The following is a 25,802-nucleotide window of genomic DNA, read 5'->3' on the forward strand; positions in this document are numbered from 1 at the left end:
GTGCAGGACTGCAGGCAGAGCACGGGAAAATATACATACTGGCGATTTACTATATTTATAAATACTTTTTTTTAAAGAAAAATATCTCAGAGACAACATTAGAAGAAGTGGCACTGAGTTGAGCAGCGTCTAACCGCATCCAGGATGCATGCTTTACACAGATTACCTATATTACCGCAATCTCTCTAAACAGACTGTAGTGGTTATTAATTATATTCCAATTCCACAGATTCAACACCCAAGTTAGGAAGGTAAAGCAATACCAAACAAACTAAGAGGTAATTTACTTATTTGACAATAAGAAAAATTTTTAAAAATAGAGAGAGAAAGAGTGTGTGTTTTAAATTTGTGTTAGATTTAGACGTTCAAATGAGTTAAAACATAAAAGGAACTTTAAGTAATCTGAAATTCTCTGGTAGTCATTGGCTACAGAACTTCCAAATGACATTTAAGAATATTAAGAAAATAATCTCTTTCTTAATAACGCTTTTATGTGGTAGCAAAAATAATAAAATACAATGTTAAAGTCTATAGACATATGAAGGCCGTATCTTGGGGTAAACAATTTTCTATTTTCAAAGGATTTACCCGAAAACAAAGCTGCCAACAAACAGCTGGAAAAAGCCCCGTTACTTTTCTTTAGTTCCTGTCTTCCCAACAGATAAAGAAGGGCATTGTAGCCGCTTAATACACATTTTAACTGAGTGCTGCCACTGAAGAAGGAAAACGTGGAGCCACTACTTTCCATATCAAACAAAGCAGGTAATTAACAGCCATTATGGCACAATCCCTTATCGCCAAAATACACAATGGATACTAACTTCTCTCAGAGCCAATGCTCTGTTACCAAAAAGCCGAGCTGGTGTTTCAGAGTCATACTCACTTCTTTATTACACAAGCATACATTTACTGCTCAGTCAGACACCTATAATTAAACACAAGAAGACTATAATGCTAATATTCAGGCTAGCTTGCATGTAAGGGGGTTCCCCTCCTCCTCAGACAGATGATTGCTTTTCATTTCAGAGTTTCAAGCAGCTACAGTTCACTTAGTTTTGATTACATGGCAATTAGATATGCAAATGAAGAAGATCGGGAAAAATACTTTTTCAAACATCAGACTGTGAGTAATCAGGCCCATTCTCTACTCTTGTATATACAAGCAGCTCATTAAACAACTATTGTCTAAAAAACATTTCTGTCTCTAATGCCTTAGTTTTTTTTAAATGTCAAAAACATTTAAAACACATCCTTGGAATAACTCTTAATAAAACCCAGTTCATGTGTATGTGCTTGTGCTGGGTGGGGAGGCATGGTAAGTGACCAAAGGAAAGAATACATCCTAATTCACACTGTCTACTGAGGTTTACTTCAAAACTTGTCAAAACGTATTTTAAACTTCTTAAAATACTTTCTATTAAATGACACCTATTATTAACAAAATATAAGATATTGTAAGTATTATACGTAATAGTAGTTAAGTATTCCAACCATTGGACCGAGAAACCTATCTTTCATTATGGGTCTACATTATAGGCTATATACAGATGTTAAGGTGAAGAATCATGTATATCCTGGTGGAGGGGAGTGGGTAAAAACATTTTTGACTTTAAGAAGATCAAAAATTGTTGGGGTGCCTGGGTGGCTCAGTGGGTTAAAGCCTCTGCCTTTGGCTCAGGTCATGATCCCAGGGTCCTGGGTGGAGCCCCCACATCAGGCTCTCTGCTCAACGGGAAGCCTGCTTCTCCCTCTCACCCTCTGCCTCCCTCTCTGCCTACTTGTGATCTGTGTCTGTCAAATAAGTAAAATCTTTGAGGGGGAAAAAAAAAGAAGGTTAAAAAAATGGTTACTTATGTCTGTGGGTGTGACTTGAAACCTAATTAAGGCCACTGATATTCTTTCAAAATGCACTTAATGTATTATTTCTACCCTGGAAATTAATGTTACTTTTACATTTTAAATTTCAGTTTCATTTCTTAACCTTAAGTCCTACTGAACTAACTTATAAAGTGCTTGCTGGCTTTTTCTTTCTTTTTTTTTTTTCTTCTCTTTCATGTAGTTTAAGTCATACTGTCAGTCATTTGTATTTAAATAAATGTTCAAGTGAGTCTTCCCTATTATCTATGTGAACGTCTATACTTCGGAAAAGTCAAGGAAGTGGTGACTAAGAACTTATGTTCTTCTGTTAGAACGTCATTTTTACATGGGCACAACTATGTCCACACTTCACTGAGGAAATCAGAAATACAAATAAATCACTGCTCTTGGAGAATGCAGCCTAGTAAGGAAACAGGAGTAGTAAAATTAAATACTACATTGTATCTTTAGAGAACAGGCACTGTGCAAACTCAGAAGGGAAGATTAGAAAGGCTGAAGTGCCCTGACAGTGGTGAATTAAAATGCACCTGGAAAAAGGTTCCCAGTCCACGCCACCGCCGTCTCCCACCTCAACAACTGCTAGAGCTTACTCTCAAATCCCCTTGCTTCAGCTCTTAACCACCTCCCTACACATTTATAATCTTTACAACCATTCTCTAACTACTTTGAGACTCTTCTTTTTAAAAATGTATCAGATCATCCCCCTCTGCTTAAAATCGTCTGACTTCCAACTGCTCTTCCGATAAAATCCCAACTCCCTCCCATGCCTGCCTGGAAGAATGCGGACAGACCCCATCTCTATGCGCCCTCATCTCCTCTCACCCCACCCCAACCCGGCCCTGCTGTTCCTCGGTGTAATCTCGTTCCAATACAGAGTGCCTTTGCACTGGGCTCTCGTTTTATCCAGTCTTCAGGCCTTCCCATGTCAGCCCCTTTTGTCACTGGGTCCACCCTGATCACACTGTATCACCTGATGTTATTCCCTTCATGGCCCTTACTACTATCTAAAATTGTCTAGTTCATTTATACTTGGCTATCTATTTTTGGTCTTCCTCTCTAAGTTAGCACCCCCCCCCCGCCGGGAATACAGGAAAACTCTCTGTTTCTTTTCTGGCCCAAGATAGGGAATCAAAAAACTTTTAAATTATTAAATAAATTTTGAAAGGTGGAAGAATATTCTAGGTGGGTAAAGGCAAGTAATGAACACACACCGGGGGTGAGAAGACAGGGCTGACGTCATGAGGGAAAACAACATCTTACACAGGATATAACGGACTTCACTGTACTGTCTGCTGGGTCACGTTAAATTCAATGTCCGCTGCCGCTGCTGCTGCTGCCACAGGTCACATGTCGCAGCATGGTGATGCCACTACTACTTGCTTCACATCGTCATCAAACCCCACACTTAATGTCACAATGGTTCCTGGTCTTCTCTGCCAGCTTAAGGAAGTGTTTTTCTTTCTCATCTAATCTTTCCATCAAAGTAGAATCAATCATTCCATCGTTCCTCAAAAATGATGAGTTAGCTTTAATACCAATAAAACTCACTTGCTGTATCGACTGGATTTCACTTATCACTGGCACCTACATAGTGCAAATTGGTCCAAAGTATCTAGGTGAACATGGACAGAAGTTAAAGAGATTGGTCATTAGCACATTCCTGAAATATTTTTAATACTTCTCATAACGAGTTCAAAAACTGTTTCAGCAAGGGAAAAAGCACTGAGACAGCTGATTGCCTGAATAAATACAACTAAATACATATGTTTCAGTGAATGGAAAATACCCCAAAGAAACAAAATGAGCACCCTTAGAATCTGGTTTATAAACCTGTCAAACATCTATAATCATGTTAAATATTTTCAATCATAAAAAATTATTTCCCCCCAAAACCCAATGTCTGCAGAAATCAAAGAAAGGCTAGGCAATTCTCCATATTCTCGGACAAATTCCAAGAGAGAGGGAGGGAGAGAGAAAAGGAGAAAGAGGAAGGGAGGAATGCGTGACATAAACAGGCCCAAGAGCTCTAAAGTGGAAAATGTTAAATAAAAAATGGTGAAAAGAGGTGAAAGGTACATGGTAATTCTTCGTATTATTTCCGCAATTCTATAAATTTTAAATTATTATACAAAGTTACAAAACAGAAATTATTTGTCCTCAAATCTCTGCTTAGGCCAGTAACGTCCACTAGAACTTTCTGCATAGGATGAGAATGGTCTCTTCTGCTGTCCTGAAGGCCAGTCACTAAAACACACAGCAATTGAGCACTTCGGTGTGGCTGTGAGGTTACTCAAGTTTTCTTATTCAATTTTAATTTGATTAATTTAGACTAGTTTAATGAAAAATGACAGTATGTTTTTAGGTATACCTTGAAGAAAGTTCTATTTAAACAAGCCTGGGGCTCAGGTGGGGATGTGGGAGGTTAGGGATGACAAGCATCTTAAACTCAATCACAGAGGGTCCCATTAGGTATCCTCTAACTGGTGGTGACAGAGGACATAAAAGATCATTTTGGGGTATTTACATGCACCTCAACCTTGACTATAATAGAATACTCCATTTTGAAAGAAGTCTCTGTCCAGAAGATCTGATCAGGACAACAATGTCACTTTCTGCCAACAGATTTCTGCCATTATGCCAAATAAATAAAATGATTTTTATTTTAAATTATTTTACCAGCGACTTCTACATGTGTAGAATGCTCAAAACATAAACTCACGTACTGTTCTCTATGGGGACTTCATTCTTTTCTTCTGATAATTATAACCAGCAATAAAGAGTAAATTTTAAAAGAATCTTAACTTCTAAAACATCATAATTGTGACATCAGATGCTTCTGATCAAATGCTTAAGACAACCCTGACTCAAAAAACTTAGGTTATGTGACATCAATAGAAAAAAAGTGCCCTATATAAAAGGAGAAGTCTAAAACTTGACAGGTGAGAATGTATTCACTGTATGTATTATCTAGACAGTTAAAACAATCAAAGTTTAGAGTAACTCAAAGTAAATCAGGTAATGGAAATAGGACATTTAACTGCTTGGCAATGGGTGAGAAGAAAGTTCATTTCCTAACAGAGTACTACAACCTTACACCTATCTAGATAGAAGACACAGGCACATATACATATACTAACAAGACATTAATAGCGAAACAACTCACTTTACAGGAAAATAAAAAAGATGTTATGCAAATAAACTGGGAAAAAGAAGAGTAAAGAGGAGACTGCAAAAGTCTGGTCAAAGAGTAAGGACAGCACTGACTGAGCCAGCAGTGCTGAGAAATCTGAACAGACTGAGCTGCACAAGTACTCAAATCTGCTCATGGCCAACCACGGACAGAAAGAATTGAGGATGTCTCCCATGTATTTTTTTTTTTTTTTAAACCATGGCTGCTGATAAGAGCAAACCAATGAAGAACATGAATCAAATCCTATAAACAAGCAAGGAAGGCATCAAGTACCAGAGGGCAAAATGATCCTCAGATACACATCTTCCATAATTTTTCTTCAAATATACAGAACTTAGTTCTTATTCTAAGGGAACCACTTTGAAACAGATGTATTAAAAGTAACATTTTGATTATATAACAAAAATTCCATAAGGCCACAGTATTATTCCATAACAAATCTCATGAAGGATAGTACAAAAGCAGATTTAATGACAATGCTAATGTTTTGTAGAAAAAACTGAACACCAAAACAACACCCACATCTGAGGGCGACTATGCAATTTGTCATTCAAACAGTACACTTTAAAAATGAAAAGAGATATTTATCAATAATTAGGCCTGTCCTGAGCAAATCAGAACTTAGCATCCCCCTTCCAAAGAGCTATTCAAAAAAACAAACAAACAAAAAAAACCGACTTAGCATGGTATCAAAATACGAAGATAATATGCTTAGAAACACTACACATCATTTTACCACAAACATTACTCCTGTTTTTATTAGCTCATTTGGTAATAAATATATCATAACTGGACAAAATACAATTAATTGGGCAAATTCTGACGTGTACCATTGAAGTCAATTCCTCCAAACAGTAAACTGCAAACAAAAATGTTCCTTAGAAAGTTTAAAAAAAAAAATAAAGATTTGCTATTAAGAATTTCAAAAAATTTAAAATTTCACATTTTTCACATACTGTAAAAAATAAACTATGCAATTATCAAAAGCAATTAAAAATTGTTAAACTGTTTTAAAAACCAAAGTAACTGAAATAAAAGAAATAACTAAGGAACAGTGGAATTTCCAATTTTATCTTATAGAATGAAATAATTTATAAAAGAATATAAGATTTAATTGACTAAATAAAACCATAACGATTAGAGAAAACATCAAATAACTATACAAACTACTGGGAAATGTTAAAACCTTTGAGCTTCACCCTAAAGACAGAATCCACAAAACAATAAAATATAGCTGGACTGTCCAAGTGAAAACTTCATTGTGCAAAATAATTATAAGCAAAATTAAAAGGAAAATCCTTCCCTCAACATGTATTTCCTGAATACCAATGTGGCAGGTACTTAACAGCTTTACCACTGAGGACAGGACTGTGAACAAAAGGAACACAACAGTCAGCACTCTCCTCTCATAAAACACCAAATCCACTCCCCCAGGAGGAGGGATAAATAATAAACACAAAGTATCTCAAGAGTGAAGAAGAATAGGAAGAAAAATGCAGAGGCCAAAGGATAAAAGAGTAGAGGAGCATTTGAGCAGAGTGGTTATGGAAGATCTCTCTGAAAAAGTGAAACTGCACGAACTCTGAAATGAAACGGGGATAGGGTTACACAGCTTTGGGGGAAGAGTATTCCAGGCAGAGGGTGGCAAGACCAAACTCGACAGTAAGAGCATCGGCAGAATGGAAAGACAGGTGCTCAGAGAGGCAGCGAACAGAAGGGAAGCCCGGAAGGCAGCTGGACAAGATCATGGCGGGCCTATCAGCCACAGTAAAGATTTGACTCTTAAATACATGAACGTACACTGCAGGACTATTTTAAAAATTCACTCTGGTTGCTAGAGGGAGACAGGCAGGAAGGGGGAACATTAAGGAAATGGGAAGGCTACCAAGGAAGCGCACGATGTAGTAATCAAACCCATGCACTCAAACCAGCCAGGGGCTCAGATCCTGACCAACAACACACTAGTCAGGTTAAGAGAAGGTTCTTAACTTCCCTACCCACCATTTCCTCAACGATAAAATTAGAATAAAAACAGTACCTACCTCACAGGACTGTTGAAGGATTAAATGGGTCAATTCACATGGAATAAGGATAGATAGCCGTGGCCAAAACCAGCAACTGCTCCATGAGCTCCAGGCCACCTCCCCCACCACCAAAGACTGAGCATTCTACTCACCCCTCACTCCTCCCTACACCAGCCAGTCACGATGGGAAGTCATCAAGCTGGAGGTTCAAGGGAGAGCCCCGTTGAGAGATGTACATTCTAAAGCCATTATAATACAGAGGCAGCTCTCTAAAGATGTAAACTTTCATGGGGAGATGATGAAACCTGAACTAAGCATAAATAAGGAAAACAAGACCTTCTCTTTGGAATTAGAACTACCTGAAAAGACAAAACTTTGCCAGTGGATAGTGAAAAGCTGATCATGATTAAGGAACCTGAAGGTAAAGTGTTAAGAGGGTAGACATGAGAAATGTAAAGGTCACTGGTTGTGGGGGGTGATGGCTTCTGCTGCTGGGCTAAATGAACAGAACTCTGAACGTCCAGCTGCCCTGAACAGTTAGCGCCATCCTTGCATGTATGTAGAGAACCAAAAGGAAATGGACAAATCGCACCAATTCTAGTTAGATTCAGGTCAAAGACAATCTATTACTTGTAGTGTTATTTGAAATGAGTTGATTTCCTGTATGCTTTAATGAATAAATGCTAAGTTTTTTAGTATATGCTAAAATAAATAACTTCTATATGTATTATATGCATAATATAATATATGCATAATATAGAAAGAGTTCTTAACCTATCAGAAGTGACAGGAAGTATCTTCATTACAGTTGAATATCAACTGATGAATATGAAGCAAATGACAGAGAAAAATAACAATTTTGTAAAAACTATTACAGTAATAATGGAAGTGAGCAAGACTCACTAACTGATGCTAAAACTACTGAGCAGAATCTTGTTGAGACCAGGATACATACAAAGTTTCAAAGTGTTCCCCTTAGATTAGTTATTAACGTAAAAGGGGGGAAAGTATCTCTATAGTGAAAAAATATGACTGACACCATTTTAGCCAAATGATCAACTTGAATATCATCAAAATGGGGCAAACTAACACTGGGTAATTAATGCAGTGTGCTGAGGGCACAGCATCACTTTTTTAAAAACATTCCTGCCCAAAATGCACGGCCTGACTCTAATCATAAGAAAACAATGAAACAAGCCCAAATCAGGAAAGACAATGAAAGGCTCAGTAGCTGTTTCAAACTGGAGACCTAGAGCTACAAGTGTCATTTGTGATCCAAACAGGCTTCTGGGACAGAAAGAATTCAGATGAATGGAAAATTGGAAAAATTTGAGTTCAGAATGTCTATCAAAGAATGTAATATTGTAGTAGTACTGACTCTGCTGGATGTGAATAAAGAGACCCTGATGATGTAAACAGATGTTCTTGTTCGAAGGAACCGCACCCTAACTAACACAGGGATGAAGGGTCAGAGCATCTGCAGCTTAACTCTCAAATGATTCACAAATAAAAGGTATTAATAATTTTATACACACACGTTGCACGCACAACACAGTCTCATTATTCAGTATAGTTATGATCTATAAAGTCCTGCGACCACTGAATTAGAGAATATTAAACCACTGTTCCCTTAGGAACAGGATCATGCTACTGTGAGCCTCTGGTCACAACATTTTCATCAATCAATGGATATGTAATCTGGTTTTATGTGTGTTTTTGTGTGTGTTTATGTTTAAAAGATACCTTATTTAATACATACTGTTAATTCATTAACATTCATCTCACAGCCCACATCACCCCTTACGGAAGACTAACGTGTGTTTTTCTTCCTAAGGCATGTCACAGCTTTCGTGAGCTCAGAAACACTAGATAGCAATTTGTTTTGGGGTCATTTTTAACACCAAACTCACCAGCAAAAAGCAACTTTGCAAAAAACATAGCACTAAGCAGACCGTGAAAAGAACACTTACTCACAGCATTAGAGCTAAAAGGAAAGACTGGTGTTGCCTTACTTGAGTTCAGCTGGGAACAAGAGCACTGGATGACTCACAATTTTTTTTTTCCTGCTCTAAGCACATCCATGTGTAACTGTGAAAGCACGACCAGTATTGATTTTGAAATTATTAATAAAGTCCAAATAGATATATAGTAACAGATTTAACCTCATTAACCTCACTAAAAATACAAATCAAGACAGAGTATATTTCTGTCCCCCAAAAAACTGGTATCCCAATTTCACAGACGATTCTTTATACAAACACTTCCCTTTCCTGTTGAGAAATAGTAGCTTATAACTTCAAATAGGAGCTTTAAAAGGCAATTTTGGTAATAAATTTTCAACCAACCAATTATACTTCTATAAATTCACCCTAATAATATGTGCAGATGTTTTTCACAACATTTTTATAGTAAAAAAACAATTCATTTTTAACATATACATGAATTTTTATAGGCATAGACAGATATAATACTATTTTTAAAGATTTTTACTTATTTGACAGAATGAGAGATATCACAAGTAGGCAGAGAAGCAGGCAGAGAGAGAGGGAGATGTGGGGCTGAGAGCCCGATGTGGGGCTCGATCCCACGACCCTGAGATCATGACCTGAGCCAAAGGCAGAGGCTTAACCCACTGAACCACCCAGGCGTCCCAATAGATATAATAATCTGAAGTAAAATATATTAGTTTACAAAAACATATGGTCTCAAAATACACATCAACATATACATGTAAAACTTGCCTCCAAATGGGAAAGATTACGGCTTTTAAAAAAGTGTCTATCAGTTTCCATATTAAACATGAAAGGCTTTCATAATCAAGGGATAAAAATTTATTTTACAATAGATAAGCTTAAGCATTTGCTTTTACTACTTGTGCCTTATTTTAAAGTTGTGACCTCTTGTAAATTTTAAATGTCTTAAAACACTCTGATGCAACAGCTTGATCATATTATACATATTCAAGGATACTTTCCAATTACTTGTTTCTTAACATTCTAGAATCTCATTAATTTAAATGAACACAAGTTACTTGTCAGAAATTAATCTTATTAGTTAGAAAGATGAAATTCCACAAAACTTTCTTAATATCACATTTTTAAAAATATTTTCAATATGAAATGATCAGTCCTCTGTGCAATACTTTATAGGTATTTGAATACAGCAAAAACTTGTTTAAAAAATTATGAATACCTTTATAAAACATGCTTATATGCTATAATCTCTATTTACTTTCTAAGTAACAATTCACAAAATATAAATCATTTCAATAATCTAGATTCAGCTTTAATTTTTCGGACCCACAGGCTGTGATACTGACCTGGCATGACAATTTAAAATAAATTAATTAATTCATAATCCTCACAAAACAATTACACTTACCTTTAAAAAGCAAAAGAGTTAACAATTATACATAAAAGTTAACCTGTTTTAAAATCAAGAGACTAACAGTATAATTTCTGTGACTCATTATCATTCACAACTGGAGTTAAAACTAGCAACACAGAACAGGATGGTTCACTAGGCTTATGAAACTGCCTATAATCTGTTGTTAATATGAGAGAAAAAATTTTCCAGTTTGTTATAAAGGATTTTGAAAAAGAAAATCAACTGATGCAGCATGATATACACATAAGCAACGGTCCCCTACTAATTCTGTCAACACAGACTGAATCCTCTCAAAAGAAAATCTGTTATATACAACATAACTACGAGGTGCTCAAATATTCTTTAACTAAGTTGACTGCAATCCAATCAAGACTTAATTTTAAAAGGCTCATTAACAGCATCTAGTGATAAAATGGACTCCCCCTTTTCAAAGAAACTCATATCTCATTTCATTAGACATGGACAATTAACTCATCTTGGTACTAGATCTATAGCAAGTAATTAGCTTAAGTTTTACAGGTTACTTAATGTGTTACTTTCCTAATGAAAACAAAGGTTTATTTTCATTGGATCCATCTTTTATTCCTCAAAGAGTGCCTCAACAATTTTAATAACTGTACCTTAAATAAATAGAATTTTTATTTCATATCCTCCCAATCTTCCTTAACAACTAAGGTGGCACAACAGCAGATCTATTCTGTAATAGTGTCTTGAGATACTATCCAATTTGAAATAAACACTTAATTTTTAATACATTGTTTTATACTTTTCTATCTTAAAATAAGGCTACGCTACTTGAGCGCATAATAAACATGTAATCAGAAACAAAACTATCAAGTCAGTATTCTAAAATGAATTTTATTTTAAAAACACACACAGCAAAGCTGACAGAGTGAGGAGAACCAAGTAGAGAGGGAGAAGACACCATGAATCTAGTTTACAGTTCTGTGAACCAGGAGATCAAGTCATAAACTGGTATTTAAACTGGTACTGCTGAGAGATATAGCCTGCAAGTATAGAAATCAAGTATGTTTAGAAAGCTTTATAGCATTCCAACTGGATAATTTTTATCTATTGATAAAAAATGTCTTAAACAGGACTGAATTTGTCTTTTTCAAATTCTATTTATCTGATAATTTCATTATAGTTTACAAAAGGATTGGCCTACAATGGATTAGAATTGTTCTGTAATGGTCTTCCCAGCAGATTATTTGAAGAGCACTAATTTAACTCTTCAGAAGGCAAGCATTCCTTTCTTTTTAAAAAGAAGCCTATCAATCATTTCAAGGTTGAATTCAAGACCAAATCTCATAACACTAAAAAAAAAAAAAAAAAAAAAAGACTATACTACTAGGGATTTAGTTTATAGCTACAACAGCATACTTTTAAGACATAAGTACTACCACATAATTATGTCAAAGGCTCCAAGGTTTAAGAGATTATATTTGTTTTGAATTCAAAACAGATTTAAGATCAGAGGATCTAAGTTCCAAAGATACTGATTCTATCTCAACACAAGGAAAAACTTTCTAACAAACTTGGTCATTTGTCTCTGGCCTTAGGACACTTCTCCTTCCACCTATCACTGCCTAGCTATCTTTTTTAGAACAATTAACATAAAACTTCGTATCTTAAAAATAAGAGCACAAATGCACTGCTTTCAAAATTAAAAAAAAAAAAATGTTTATTTAAGTCCTTACATACTCAGATCTCAGTCTTGCCTCCAGTATCTATGCTGCCTTCCCCGTCATACCTCAGAGCTTCCACTGAAACAGGCCAAGTGTACACAGGCTGATCCTACTGGTGGTATCCAGAATACCATTCCTCTCAACTGACTTGTAAATTCCTGCTGTAGTCTGATTCTCTCTACCTTTCCCTAAAACCTTCAATCTACAACAGAACTCCTTACACACCTCCTCGACTTCCCACAGCACAAGGAATAACATCTAAAGGAGCATTTAGCACACTGCGCATTAATTCACTGTCAATACATCAGTCTCCCATGGATGAAAGCTCCTTGAGGGCAAAAATCAAAAGCACTGAAAAATATCTGCTGCCTGAGAAGGCACTGAATTAACTATGAAAGGAAGTAACAATCATTTGCAATATAGGAATAAAGTATCACACAGTGGTTAGACTTCATGGCTTTAATAAGGTTCCTTCCAAACCAGATTACATAATACTGTAGTTTTCATAATCATTCTTCTAAAGCAAGTAATCTGTTTTCACAGATAAATACTATTATTCAAATCATATTTATGAAACTTCATATGTATTCAATTTATAAGATTTGTAAGATAAAGAGAATCTGTAAAAGTTCCTATTTTCGAATGCATCAAGTCAAAGGTACCAGGAAGAGGGGGTGGGGTGAGTGAGGGGAGTAAGGAAGGGATATAAAGTAGAACGAAAAAAAAAAAAACATTCCTTGCAGGGAATAAATAGCCTTTCCCAACTAAGGACTCACAAGAGAATCAAGTCTTAATGCTGGGCCCAAGGCATAAATTATATATAATTAGCTTCTCTCCTACACATCTATAATGATACTTGTTATGAATCACTCTAGGTAAAACTGAGAATTTTTATGTTCTGTGGTTCAGAAGAGGAACCCTAGCTGAAAAAGGCCATATAAACTAACAGAAAAATCACAGCACTTTTCCTCTTGAAAACATTTTAAATAGTAATTAATTTCTTAGGCACAAACAGAAGTTTGTTACAATTATAATGCACCTAAAGACCAATAACACTATTTCAACTATGTCTAGTAATTATTTATAAATGGGCTGGATGGGAACATAAGAAATATATTGCAAAGAAATGACTAACTGGAAACCAGAGATGGTTGCACTGCTCCTAACAGTAATGACCTTCTACACACACACAGGAATATACTTGAAAGAATGACTTTTAAAGGTGCCTTTATCAGATGTTCAATCTCCTGTATAAAATAAAAAAGTTTAAGACTGCTGGTCAATCTTTTAGGAAAGTGGAACTCTCATACATTGTGGTGGTAATGCAAAATGAGAACCACCCCTAGAGAGAGAGAAATTCAGGACTAGCTAGCAAAATTATGGGACACCACTTCTAGAACTCTATCCTGAAGATAAATTAACAAGGTCATGTAAAAATATATGTAAAAGGTATTCAATGCAGCGCTCTCCCTATGTGTAACAGCAAAAGCCTAGAAGCAGAGCAGCCTGGGTGGGTCAGTCGGTTAAGCAGCCAATACTCGATTTCACTTCAGACCATGATCTCAGAGTCCTGGGACAAAGAGCTCTGTCGGGCTCCTTACTCAGTAAGGAGTCTGCCTGAATATTCCCTCTCCATCCCCCTCTGCCTCTTCCCCAACTCATGCTTGCATGCTGGCTCTCTAAAATAAACAAACAGGAGCTACAGGTAGCTCAGTCAGTTAAGCATCTGCCTTTGGCTCAGGTCATGATCCCAAGGTCTTGGGTCTTGGGATTGAGCCCCACATCGGGCTCCCTGCTCAGCGAGCCTTGCTCTCTCCCACTCCCTCTGCTTGTGTTCTCCCTCTCTCTGTCAAATAAAACCTTTAAAAAAAGTGTTTTAAAAATTAAATAAATCTTTAAAAAAAAAAAAGCTTAGAGACAATCTAAATGTCCATTAATAGGGGAAATTTGGGATAATTTACAGTATATCCACACAATGGAATATAGTAAGCTATTAAAAGAGCTGTCTCAATATATCCCCACAAAGTGATCTCAACAATATACTGTTAAATAAAAGTAAGGTGCAGCAAAGTATAATGTGTACATAGCCACCTACAAAAAGTGAGAAATTACACACACAGGCATACACAATTGTCACAATTATGTAACTGTTATGTCAAAAAAGAAATGTAAGGATAAACTGGAAACAAATATAAAAAAATTTACCTGAATAGCAAGGAGCAGGAATACATACAGGCAACAGGGTAAGAGTGAGAGTCTGAAAACTCCCTACAGATTTGACTCCCTACAGATTTGACTCCTTACAGATTTGAACCACATAACTATTTAACAAGTAACAGAAAAATAACTGAAGCAACTATTAAACTTAGAAGCCCAAGTACAAATGAGCTTAAATGTGTACGTACCCCCATAATGATGTACCTATTATACACTCAGAAATTACTGAGAGTTTTAAAAGACAAAATTTCAGTCTCTAGTAGGATACAACCTAAAAACAATAGGAACTGTGGAAAAATTGTTTTCACTTGCTATGTTGTTGACAGTAGTGTTTGTACTGTTATTCTGAGACTTCTATATATCTTAGAATAAAGCGAATGAGTGCTTATTTTGTCTTTAGGAAGCAGAAGTTTTCAGTGGGAAAGAAAACAGATCTATAGGATCAATTAAATAAAACACTGTAGCCCTGATTTTGAATGAGAATGGACTTGTATACACACCTATATTCCTGAATGTGTGAGTGTGTGTATGTATGTATGTACATATGTATCTCCTAGCTCTGTCCTGAAAAGGTCTACAAATAATGAGTATCACGTAAATCCAGAATGCAATCTCTACTTAGTATTTTTCACTAAAAGTAACTAGGGATTCCTTAAAGAAATGGATGACTCCAAGCCTGAAAAATTTTTTAAGATGACACTGGACTATCATACCACACTAGAAAGCAAAGTTACTAGCCCCAACCACTGAGGTGGTGTCAGAAGCACTTAGAAGTGAACACTTAGAAGCACTTAGAAGTGAACTTGAGGAAGCCCCCAATGGTCAAACAGCATGATCACTGAAAAACTGCAATGAACTGAAACATCAAAATAGTTAACATGCGTTCATACTGATTTTAAAAAAGGAAAGAAAAAAAATCCTATTCTTTACCTTTGAAGGATTCCTAGGAACCAACTATTTTAAAACTAGTAAATAAAGAACTGAGCATTCATCTAGCCTTTCCTATAAAAAGTGAATCTAGTTAATATTAATGAGCAAACAGGATATAACCATTTCACAATTCCTACTGAAATAAAAGGCCTAAAAAACTCACCATCACCACACTACCTGTGAAATACACTTTCAAAAAGAAGAAAGGAAATGAAGAAGGGAGAGCAGGAGATCTGAATCTGATTAAATCTTTCTCACCCAAAAATATGGAGGACAGAGATCAGTGTTAAATGCCACCATGCAATCAGCAAAATCCACAGTAATTATTTAGGATAAATAACTCAGTCCCTTGACAAATAAAAATGTAGAAGGAGAAATGGATCTGAGGGATGGAATGGCTTAAGCAATCTTATCAATTAACTGCAGTGTATATGGTCCTCACTTGGATGCCATTCAAACAAAGTATTTTAAAAACACATTTATGAGACAAGAGGAGAACGAGGAACACTGACTAGATATAGGATAACAAAGAAAATCTGGGGTGATAAAAAAGCATGATAGCATTCAAGAGCCCTGTTATTTTAGAAAAGCATAATAAAATCTTTACAGAGGATATTATGTCCAGAATGTGCTCCCCAAATCATACGGCATGCAAAAGAGGGAGTGAGAGGTGCGGAGGAGTTAAGGTCATACCTCGAAGGAGACCGGCAATGCTGATGCTCACTAACGGATTAGTGATGTTTACAATTAGCCATGATGGGTATTAAGGTGGGCACGTGATGTGATGGGTGCTGGGTATTATCACAACTGGGGAATCATCGAATACCGCATCAAAAACTAATGATGTACTCTATGTTGGCTAACTGAACATAATAAATTTAAGAAAAAAATAGCCATGTGAAAAGTTTAAAAGAATAAACTGTACCTATGCTAAAGGATGTCAGAAAGCTAAGTATAAAACAAGATCATTACAAGGTTGTCTGAACCACGCTTGTTCCTGATGTTATGTCGCTGTCCATTATAACCACTTTAGGATGTCAACCCATAAAAACTGTATTAATTTGCTCACTTTCAAAGTGCTGAGACAGGAGCAACATCTTCGATAAGAATAAAAGTCTAAGCAACCCCCCAAAATCGAGAAAATTTGTCCTTGCATATTGCTGTCAATAGGTGCCTTGAAGCTGTGTGTGTCTTAGAATTATAAAGCTCCATTATTTAGTGAACTGACACAGGACAGGATACAGAATTGCAGAAGAAAATGCTAATTATAAAGCATCATATCTAACATTATCCGTGTTCTATAACACATATGAATGTATATGTATAACTGCATGAAAAACAATCTATAAGAAGACATGCAAGAACTGTCAACAAGGATAGGCTGTAGAGTGACAGAGTAGGTGGTGCCTTTAATTTTTTTTCAGACTATCTGTACTCAAACTTCTCCAAAAATATATATTAAGTAATTAAAATATATATTAACCATAAGAAATGCAGTGATAGGATTTAAGAGATACTTAAGAAAAATTTGTAATGTATATGAAAAAATGTAGAAATGTTATGAAATTCTGTTTGCAATTATAAAATATGTCTAATAACATTTCATAAACCAAGTTCCACAAAACAATGTATATCCTCATAAAAATAAAATTAAAAATGTATTACAGATTGATCAGGTTTTAAAGTCAAAGCCCATATTCTGAGGAGACTGATTTGCATAATTCAATTTGAATGTTCAATGAGATCTGCATTTGTATCTACTGTAGTCATCAGTTAGAAATGGGGGACAGGACAAGTTACATCACCTCTTTAAGCCTCCAATCCTGTTGGAAGAGTAAAACTATTTTCTGAGGTTATTGCAGGGTCTGAATCAGACATTGCACAGATTGTGAAAGCAGTTCATACCATCTGGCCATAGTTATTAGCAGCCCTAGAAGGGCCATCTGATCCCATAAGTGCACATTCCTTGATTTCAAGCAAAGAACTCTAAGTAAAATTACTAAATCTCAATGAAAAGGTCCAGAAGATACCACACTTAACTAACCTGGCTTTGATCAACTATAGACATTTCACTCATCAACATTTCTGGCTTGTGGGGGGGGGCGGCGGAAGTGGGAAGCAGAAACACAAGCATGGATACTTAGTCCCCACTTATTTATGACAGGGGAGCTCTCAGAGAAGAGCTAATGGATGCTGAAGAGACAAATCCCCAAGAGTGTCCCCTACAACGCCAATCACAAAGACTCCCAAAGGTGAACTTCATTTACCACTTTAATAACTATCACTCCAAAATATTATCAAGTATTTATGTATTTTGTTCTAATGACTTACACGTATTCATCTGCTACACTGGAAACCAGCTGCCTGCCATCTCTGTTTTTTGAAAGATATGAATACACTTCCTCTAGCACACAGACATCTTTCCCAGAGCTCTCCACCTGGTCCCTGCAGCCCTCTGCTACATCAATGGAAAAGCTATCAAAAACCACTTTCTTTTCCAAAAATTATTTCTCTAGAATTTCTATGCTCAACTATATAGGTTTTTATCAGAAAATGGGATTAATTCCTTCCTAAAAAGATTTGTGAAAATCCTGGGAATGACACAAAAACAAAACTTAAAATATATTATCCCTGAGGAAAAAACTAAAAACTTTAGAGAAGTTTCACCAAATACATCCATGCTGACCTCACAGTCAAAGTTTAAAACTACTCAGTATTCAAGTTCTGATATTTCTGAAGTTGCTGTCACTCTCAGAAATGATTCTTAACTAGGAAGTAGTACACCATGAAACAGAATACATGCTGTAGGTGGAATGTGGGCTGCTCCTTTTTGGCAATTGACCTTTGGACACATTATTTAACCTCCTGAGGCTCAATTTTTTTCACTTACAAAATAGGAATAACAAAACTCAGATCACCTCACACCTGTCAGAATGGCTAAAATTAACAACACAAGAAACAACAGGTGTTGGCAAGGATATCGAGAAAAAGGAACTCTCTTGCACTGCTGGTGGGAATGCAAAATGCTGCAGCCACTGTAGAAAACAGTACGGAGGTTCCCCCAAAAAGTTAGAAACAACTACCCTACCATCCAGCAATCATCCTGTGAGTATTACCCAAACAATTCAAAAATACTAATTCAAAGGGATACATGCCCCCCATGTTTATAGCAATTATTTACAATACCCAAGATATGGAAGCAGCCCAAGGGTCCACTGATTGATGAATAGATAAAATAAAATGTGGTATGCATAATTACCTATCATTTAGACATAAAAAAGAGGAGGGGGTGGGGAGTGGGTTAAACTGGTAAAGGGGATTAGGGAATGCATTTGTTGTGATGAGCAACAGGTGATCTACAGAATTGCTGAATCACTATTTTGTACACCTGAAACCAAGTCCTAAACAAATGTGCATAAAATACCTAGAATAATACTTAATACAAGTCAAAAGAACTATCCATAAAGAGACATCCAGGTGGCACAGCTGGTTGGCCATCCAACTCTTAGTTTTGGCTCAGGTCTGATCTCCAGGTCTGGAGATGGAGCCCCGGTCAGGAGACTGAGCCCTGTATCTGGCTCCACATTCTGGAGTCTGCTTAAATTTCTTTCTCTCTCCCTCTCCCCCATTCTCCTTCCCCACACTCCTCCCTCCCTCTCAAATAAATAAATCTTCTAAAAAGAAAACTAAAAAGAAGTGTCCATAAAACTACTGGTTTCCACTTGTTGACACCAAGGTACCATATACTTAATCAGAGACAGAGGCTACGTGGCCTGCTCCAGGTGAGTACCTGCTGGAACAGACAAGCCATCCAAGCTTTGGTCATAGTCTCTCATAAGGTCTGACCACAGCTCCTACTCTTTGGTTCCATGAAGTTTACCCAGTACCATTCTACTGGGTACTTATATACAAAAATGAATGCTGTTAGCCCCATCAATAACTCTGAATACCAACCCAACAGAATAAAAATTAAGGTGGCATATTCACTCCCTTGCTTAAAAGCAGCAGCTTAGAATACTATGGTACTGCTTATCTTGCCCAAAGAATTAAAAGCACATAGGGTTTATAATTTCCTATATTTATAAGCTTTTTTATGGAGACCTAGTGGGAGGCATCTATGCCTTTCGTTCATTACCTAAACTAAACATTTATTCTTTTTTCAGATCCTACTCTAAGCCAGGTACTCATCAAACACCAGGGAAATGCTCCATAAAACAGACATGCTTTGCCTTCACTGAGTTTACCAGGCTAAAGAAGGATGCAGATCAGCAAACAGCATTTTCCATCATATTTTAGGCAACCAGTAAATTAAAGATTTTCTAGCTTTCTCAGCTTTTACAAAAATTGAAAACTTTGCAGAAAAGCTTAAAGCCAGTTGGCTTTTCCTTTGAAACACTAGTGAAAACACTAAATCAGCTTAGTATAAAGAAGTATCACATCAATACTTCCTTGTTACTCCAATCTGCTTGTCGAGTTTTTTCTCAAAATAATAGTCAAGTAACAAATGATAGCACTTTCCATTTGACTTTACTTTCATTGACATTTTCAAAAGTTCAATGAATAAAGTAACTACAGCATCAACCAAAATGACTTATTAACAATTATTTATGTATAGATTTACATTAAAATTATAGAAGACACTCCTGGCGTTAAAAATATGTGCATAAATTCTTCAAAGACTCCATATACCATAATATCAAAAAAATGGTAGTCATTCGAACTAATTTGATATGCCTAAATTATGTTCATCTGTAGCATTTTAATAAAACTAAAAATATAATCTGTGGCCAAATTTTTTTGGTGTCTTATTTTATTGTTAACTCTTGCATTAAGTATACTCTGTAAGTTTTATTTTGATAGCCAACAGTGTAAATTAAACATAAAAAGAAGTGTAAACTGTTTCTAATTTTGGTTAAGAACAAAGTGGACAAGACAGAATCTAGATGCACCAACCATCAGAGAAAAACAGAAAAGCAATAGAATATGGGATATTCAAAGGTCACAAAAGAACGAAGTATTCTCCTTTCCAAAACTTAAAAAAACAGTAGCAGTCCCCCCAGCCTTGATGCAACCTAAGAGTTTAAACATAAAATGCACTAAGCAGGAGCGCCTGGGTGGCTCAGTGGGTTCAAGCCTCTGCCTCCCGCTCAGGTCATGATCTCAGGGTCCTGGGATCGAACCCCGCATGGGGCTCTCTGCTCAGCAGGGGGCTTGCTTCCTCCTCTTTCTGCCTCTCTGCCTACTTGTGATCTCTCTCTGTCAAATAAAATCTTTAAAAAAAAAAAAAAAAAGGCACCAACTATCCAATTCCAGTCGTCCGCCCTTATCTGCAGCTTTGCTTTCTGCAATTTTAGTTACCCATGGTCATCCCAAGTCAGGAAGCAGATGATCCTCCTCCCAACTCATCAAGTCAACAGCAGCCTACTATCACAGTATCATTCATCTCACGTCATCTGATCATGTAGGCCTTTTACCCTCTGATATTTTCATAAGGGTGAGTACAATCTCAAAGATATCATCAGAGAGAGAGAGACCACAGTCTCATAACTTATTACCATATATTGTTCTATTACTAATTATTGCTGTTATCTCTTACTGTGCCTCATTTATAAATTAAACTTGTGCAGGAAAATGCATAGTATATACAGGGTTCGGTACTATCTGCATTTTCAGGCTTCCACTGAAGGTCTAAGAACAGACCCCCCACCTGTGAATAAGGGGCACTACCATGACAGTGTAAAGATAAATTTTTTTTTAACAATTTCATTTATTTATTTGACAGAGAGAGCAAGTAAGAGAGAGCATGAGAGGAGAGAAGGTCAGAGGGAGAAGCAGAAGCAACTCCCGGCGGAGCTGGGAGCCCGATGCTGGACTCAATCCTGGGACTCCGGAATCATGACCTGAGCCGAAGGCAGTTGCTTAACCAACTGAACCACCCAAGAGCCCCTAAAGATAAAATTTATTAGGAATAATCATTAACATTAATTGGTCACTTACTATGATCCATAGTACTATTCTAATTTAATCCTCACAAACACCTTTACTACTCCTATTTTTATACAGCAGGACATTAAGTAACTTGTCCATCACGAAGCTGCTAAGTGACAGAACCAAGATTCAAACCTAAACAATGTGGTCACAAAGCTCACTATCTTAACTATTTGGTTCTTCTGTCAAAGACAGCAGAGTATGTTCTTCAGGATAAAAATTTCAACCCCAATCAAAAACAGAAACAAAAATTTCATGTATGTCTTACTACACAAATTCTAAGCTCTAATCCTTGGTGTCTAGGAGTGTGTGAGTGGAGGGGGGGGGCATTACTACAGAATTAACAGTGGCTGAGGAGAGGGGAAAACACGTTTTTTCATGGATTTATAGAGTAATTGTTTAACTGACGGATACACTAATCTTAAGGTTAAGATTTATTTGTCCATCAACTATCGATTTCATTTTTCTATGGCTCTTAAATTAGCATTGCTTAATGCAAATACAACTAAAAGAGGGGAAAGAGCAAAGAGGGGAACCAAAACTGCATGCCAATGTAAGACTGCCACTTAGCTGATTCAGAAAATGTTTAAGCATTTTAAGATTCTAATAATAAATGTTTTAAATACAATATTTAAAGTTGCTGAAGGAGAACTCACATACTTGCCTCAAAATATATTTAAAATCAGCTAACAAGAACAGATTTTAAAAAGATTTAAAGATCATCATTATTATTGGGGATACCCCCTCCCCACACATACCCAATGTTTTAACTACGAAGTCATTATTTGTCTGCAAGCTGAGAACATGACTGCAATCCAGTCAGGTGGGCGGAGAACATAATGCAATGAGGTGGCAGGTCAGAAAAGCAGCACATCCGAAAAATCAGACTCCTCTGAAGACCTGGTGTTTGTTCATAAACTCCACAAAGTGATTCAATGCACACACTCCGACATAAGCTAACCACAGGTTTATTACTGGATAGCCTTCTCAAGGCATTGTATTTTAAAAAATAATACCCTCCCTGACAGTACGTTTTATATTTGGCAATCAAATCTAGGTTTTCTTCTTTTAAACTGAAGTATAATTCTCATACAGTGTTACATTAGTATCAGGGTTAAATGGACCTAGAGGATTTTCTCTAAGTGAAATCAGTCAAAGATAAATACCATGTGATTTCATTTATACGTGGATTTTTTTTTTAAATAACCTTAAAAAAAAAATCAGTCAAACACCATTTTACACAGATACACATTCAAAAAGTATCCTGCCTAACAGTATCACTAGAGAACAGGAAACCAGGCATATAAAACCTTCCTAAAAATAGCATTTAAAGGGTGCCTGGGTGGCTCAGAGGGTTTAGCCTCTGCTTTAGGTTCAGGTCATGATCCCAGGGTCCTGGGCTCTCTGCTAAGCAGGGGTCCTGTCCCCCCACCCCCCACCCCATCCTCCCTCTGCCTGCCTCTCTGCCTACTTGTGATCTTTCTTTCTCTCTCTGTCAAATAAATAAACAAAATCTTTTTAAAAAACAGTATTTAAAGTAGATAGTTGGGTATTCATTAATTAAAGTAGCAGGGCAGTAAGTGGCAGGAGAAATTAAAAAGAGAAAACAGGGACAATATAAAGTAAAATATCTAATAAATACACAATCAACACAAAATGTTGGTGAAATCCAAGATAAGTATCATATGGCTAGTTAGAGCTTTCTTTTTCTGTTTAATAGCTCTCCCAGTAATCCAACACACAGCCAAAGCTATTCATTTGATTACTTTCATTTAAAATTTCATCAACAGAACCCTTTTACATTTTTAAAACTTTTAATGACATACCTTTATGTATACAATGTTATAGTGTGACTAGTTTCCAAACTGGCAACATCTCAACTGTAAATACCAAAATAAGTTAACATGATGGACTGGGTGATACCTTAGTTGGCTAAATGAAAACTCTTGATAATCAAAAGAAAAAATCATGACAACACCTTAAAAAAGTTCAAAAGTTTCAGATATGAAGTAATGTATAGTGCTTTACGCACAAAAGATCGGGATATTTTATTATTAGAATGCAAAATTATAAGTAAGTTATTCACATCAAGACTTCCTCCCATGTTCAAGGACTTACCTTCTTTTTATCCCTCATGGAGCCTTTGCCTCGGACCATGATTTTACATCCTGTTTCTGCTTCAAGCTGTTTAGCAGTAAGTCCTCTAGGTCCAAGGATTCTCCCAACAAAATTAAACTAGAAAAAAAAAAAGTCACTATAATTATTCACTTGCTTGAATTTATAGCTCTTAAAATTATGTTAAAATGTATTTTTACTTTGTCAAGTAAACTGTTTTTTTAATAATCTTAGAGAACATATGAATTTGTAGCCCAGTTTGAGGACATAATTATAAGAGCTCATTGTTCAGCACAAAGTTTCATATGTATTAACACAAAATATGAATTACAAACATCAGTATCTACATAAAACAGGTATATACTGAACTGGCCAACAACATGTAATCTGAACAGAATAAACCACTATATTAAAGAGTGTGACAAAATCTTAGACGCCTCCCAATACAAATCCTTTCCACAAAACTCTGGAATGTCAGCAGCATACAAGAAATTGTTCATTATGTTAAATAAGTTCTTCCATTTTTTACAGAGATCCTTGGGAAAACTTCCTGTCTCATTTACATAACAAGAATATATTTTCTCTAAAGCAATTATTCAGAAGGAATAGTAGTTTTCCGTTGGCTTCCATAACACCAATGGCCAAATTTGGATTCCACTAAGTATTTCAGTCTTGAGAGTATAATATTATTTATACAATTTTATGTCGGTACCTTATTTTTCTTCCTTTTTTTCCATTTCTAACTTTAACTTACGCTACTAGTTTTGCAAGGAACCTTAATTCTTTCCATGAGTAGGACAGTGATAAGAGTAACTGTATATATAAATAACTGCCATCCCTCAACAGAAACTTCTAGTACAAAGGCCAACGGGAAGCACAAACTGACTCTGAATACTGTAAAGTTCCCTCATTCACAGGTCAACTGCACAAAAGACACGAAAGTGAGTATTTACCATCAATCCCACAAAAAAGCCATGGTGGTTTTTAATTCAGTTATTCAAGCAGGTACCGATTCCTATGTCTACAGCTTTCTACCTTTTTCTTGCATTTGATCCTACTATTAGTATATCATCACGTAAAAGCAACATGCCAGCATTCGCTGCTGTAAGGGCTCCAGAAGCTAAGGCACTTCTCCAACCTTCTGTATTCCCAACAGCTTTTCATATTCCCCTCACTAAACTGCTCACCAATACTGCCACATCTCTTAAGTGACAGACAAATCAAAGAAGGATAATACACAAGTCTAACTGGGAGAAAGCACCCTTTCCTCAGGGGATTTTGATACAACTCTGTCCACACCAACCTCATAGACTGATCCTATACACACCTGATCAAGCTCTACAAGATCCCCAATTCTGAAATTTGCCTTTATATTCAAATAAAACCCCTTATCCTTTCCCCATTCCTTGGCATATAGTACTTTATCCACCTCTTTAATCAACCCAAATCCCTGCCATCATCCATTTTTAACAATGAACGTGCTTCCAACCCAGAATCCCTTTTCTCCATCTCCAATGTGAATAAACTCAAGAACTAAACTATTATTAAATGTTTAAAAAAAACCTCTTAAAGCACACAGATCCCAACTGATATCCAAGCTCTAATACTGAATAATAATTAGGAATTTGAAAGTCACATCAAATAAGCCTCAATTATACAATGGAGATGATACTATCTGGCAGAGTTGTACTGAGGAGTGAGTGTAGATACAGAATAATACATATAAAAGGCTCAATACATGGTCTGGCACATATAGTGGATAATCAATAGCCTACCAAGTCCACTACAAATTCACTTTAGGAAACCTCAGGCCCTCAATCAAATACCCACCCAACTTAGTATGTCCATGTAAGGCGATATGGTCCATAGCAAATTTGCCCTAGAGAACCCCAGAAAAACTTGACACTCAATCACAGAGTTCTGTAGAAAACCAGAAAGAAAAGGTGGAAACGGTACCAGGTGGTGGGTATTATAGAGGGCACGGATTGCATGGAGCACTGGGTGTGGTGAAAAAATAATGAAGACTGTTATGCTGAAAAGAAGAGAAAAGAAACAAACAGGGATCTGACTTGCAGATAACAGGCTTGAGTCTTCGTCTCCATCAAGAGCACATGGCTACCTTCTCAAAGCTGACAGTTCAGCAGTTCACCTCAAACTGAAGCTTGCAGTGGGGGAGCCCCGTCCATGAATATGGAAGTTCGTAATTCAAATGTTCCATGCTTCAAACTTAAATACAAATAGACAAAGCAGTTTCACCAAAGACTTAAGAAGGATAACAAGAAAGAGACAATACAAAATAAAGAAGACAAGGCACCGTACCTTAGTAAAAGACTGCTGGTAAAGAAGATAATGTCCAAAAAGAACTACTTTGTATATAATGCTGAA

General features: G+C 36.4%; 1 protein-coding gene across 6 annotated transcripts in view; it reads right to left on the bottom strand.

Moving 5' to 3' along the window:
• Window positions 1–25,802, bottom strand: part of QKI (QKI, KH domain containing RNA binding) — a 160,857-nt gene that overhangs the window by 77,141 nt on the left and 57,914 nt on the right. For all 6 annotated transcript variants that reach the window (XM_044242560.1, XM_044242545.1, XM_044242536.1 and 3 more), the window contains exon 3: window positions 23,421–23,537. In XM_044242560.1, coding sequence (XP_044098495.1) covers window positions 23,421–23,537 — 117 coding nt within the window. The remainder of the gene's footprint in view (window positions 1–23,420; window positions 23,538–25,802) is intronic.

Source organism: Neovison vison, chromosome 1 (genome assembly GCF_020171115.1).
Source record: "Neovison vison isolate M4711 chromosome 1, ASM_NN_V1, whole genome shotgun sequence".
NCBI lineage: Eukaryota > Metazoa > Chordata > Mammalia > Carnivora > Mustelidae > Neogale > Neogale vison.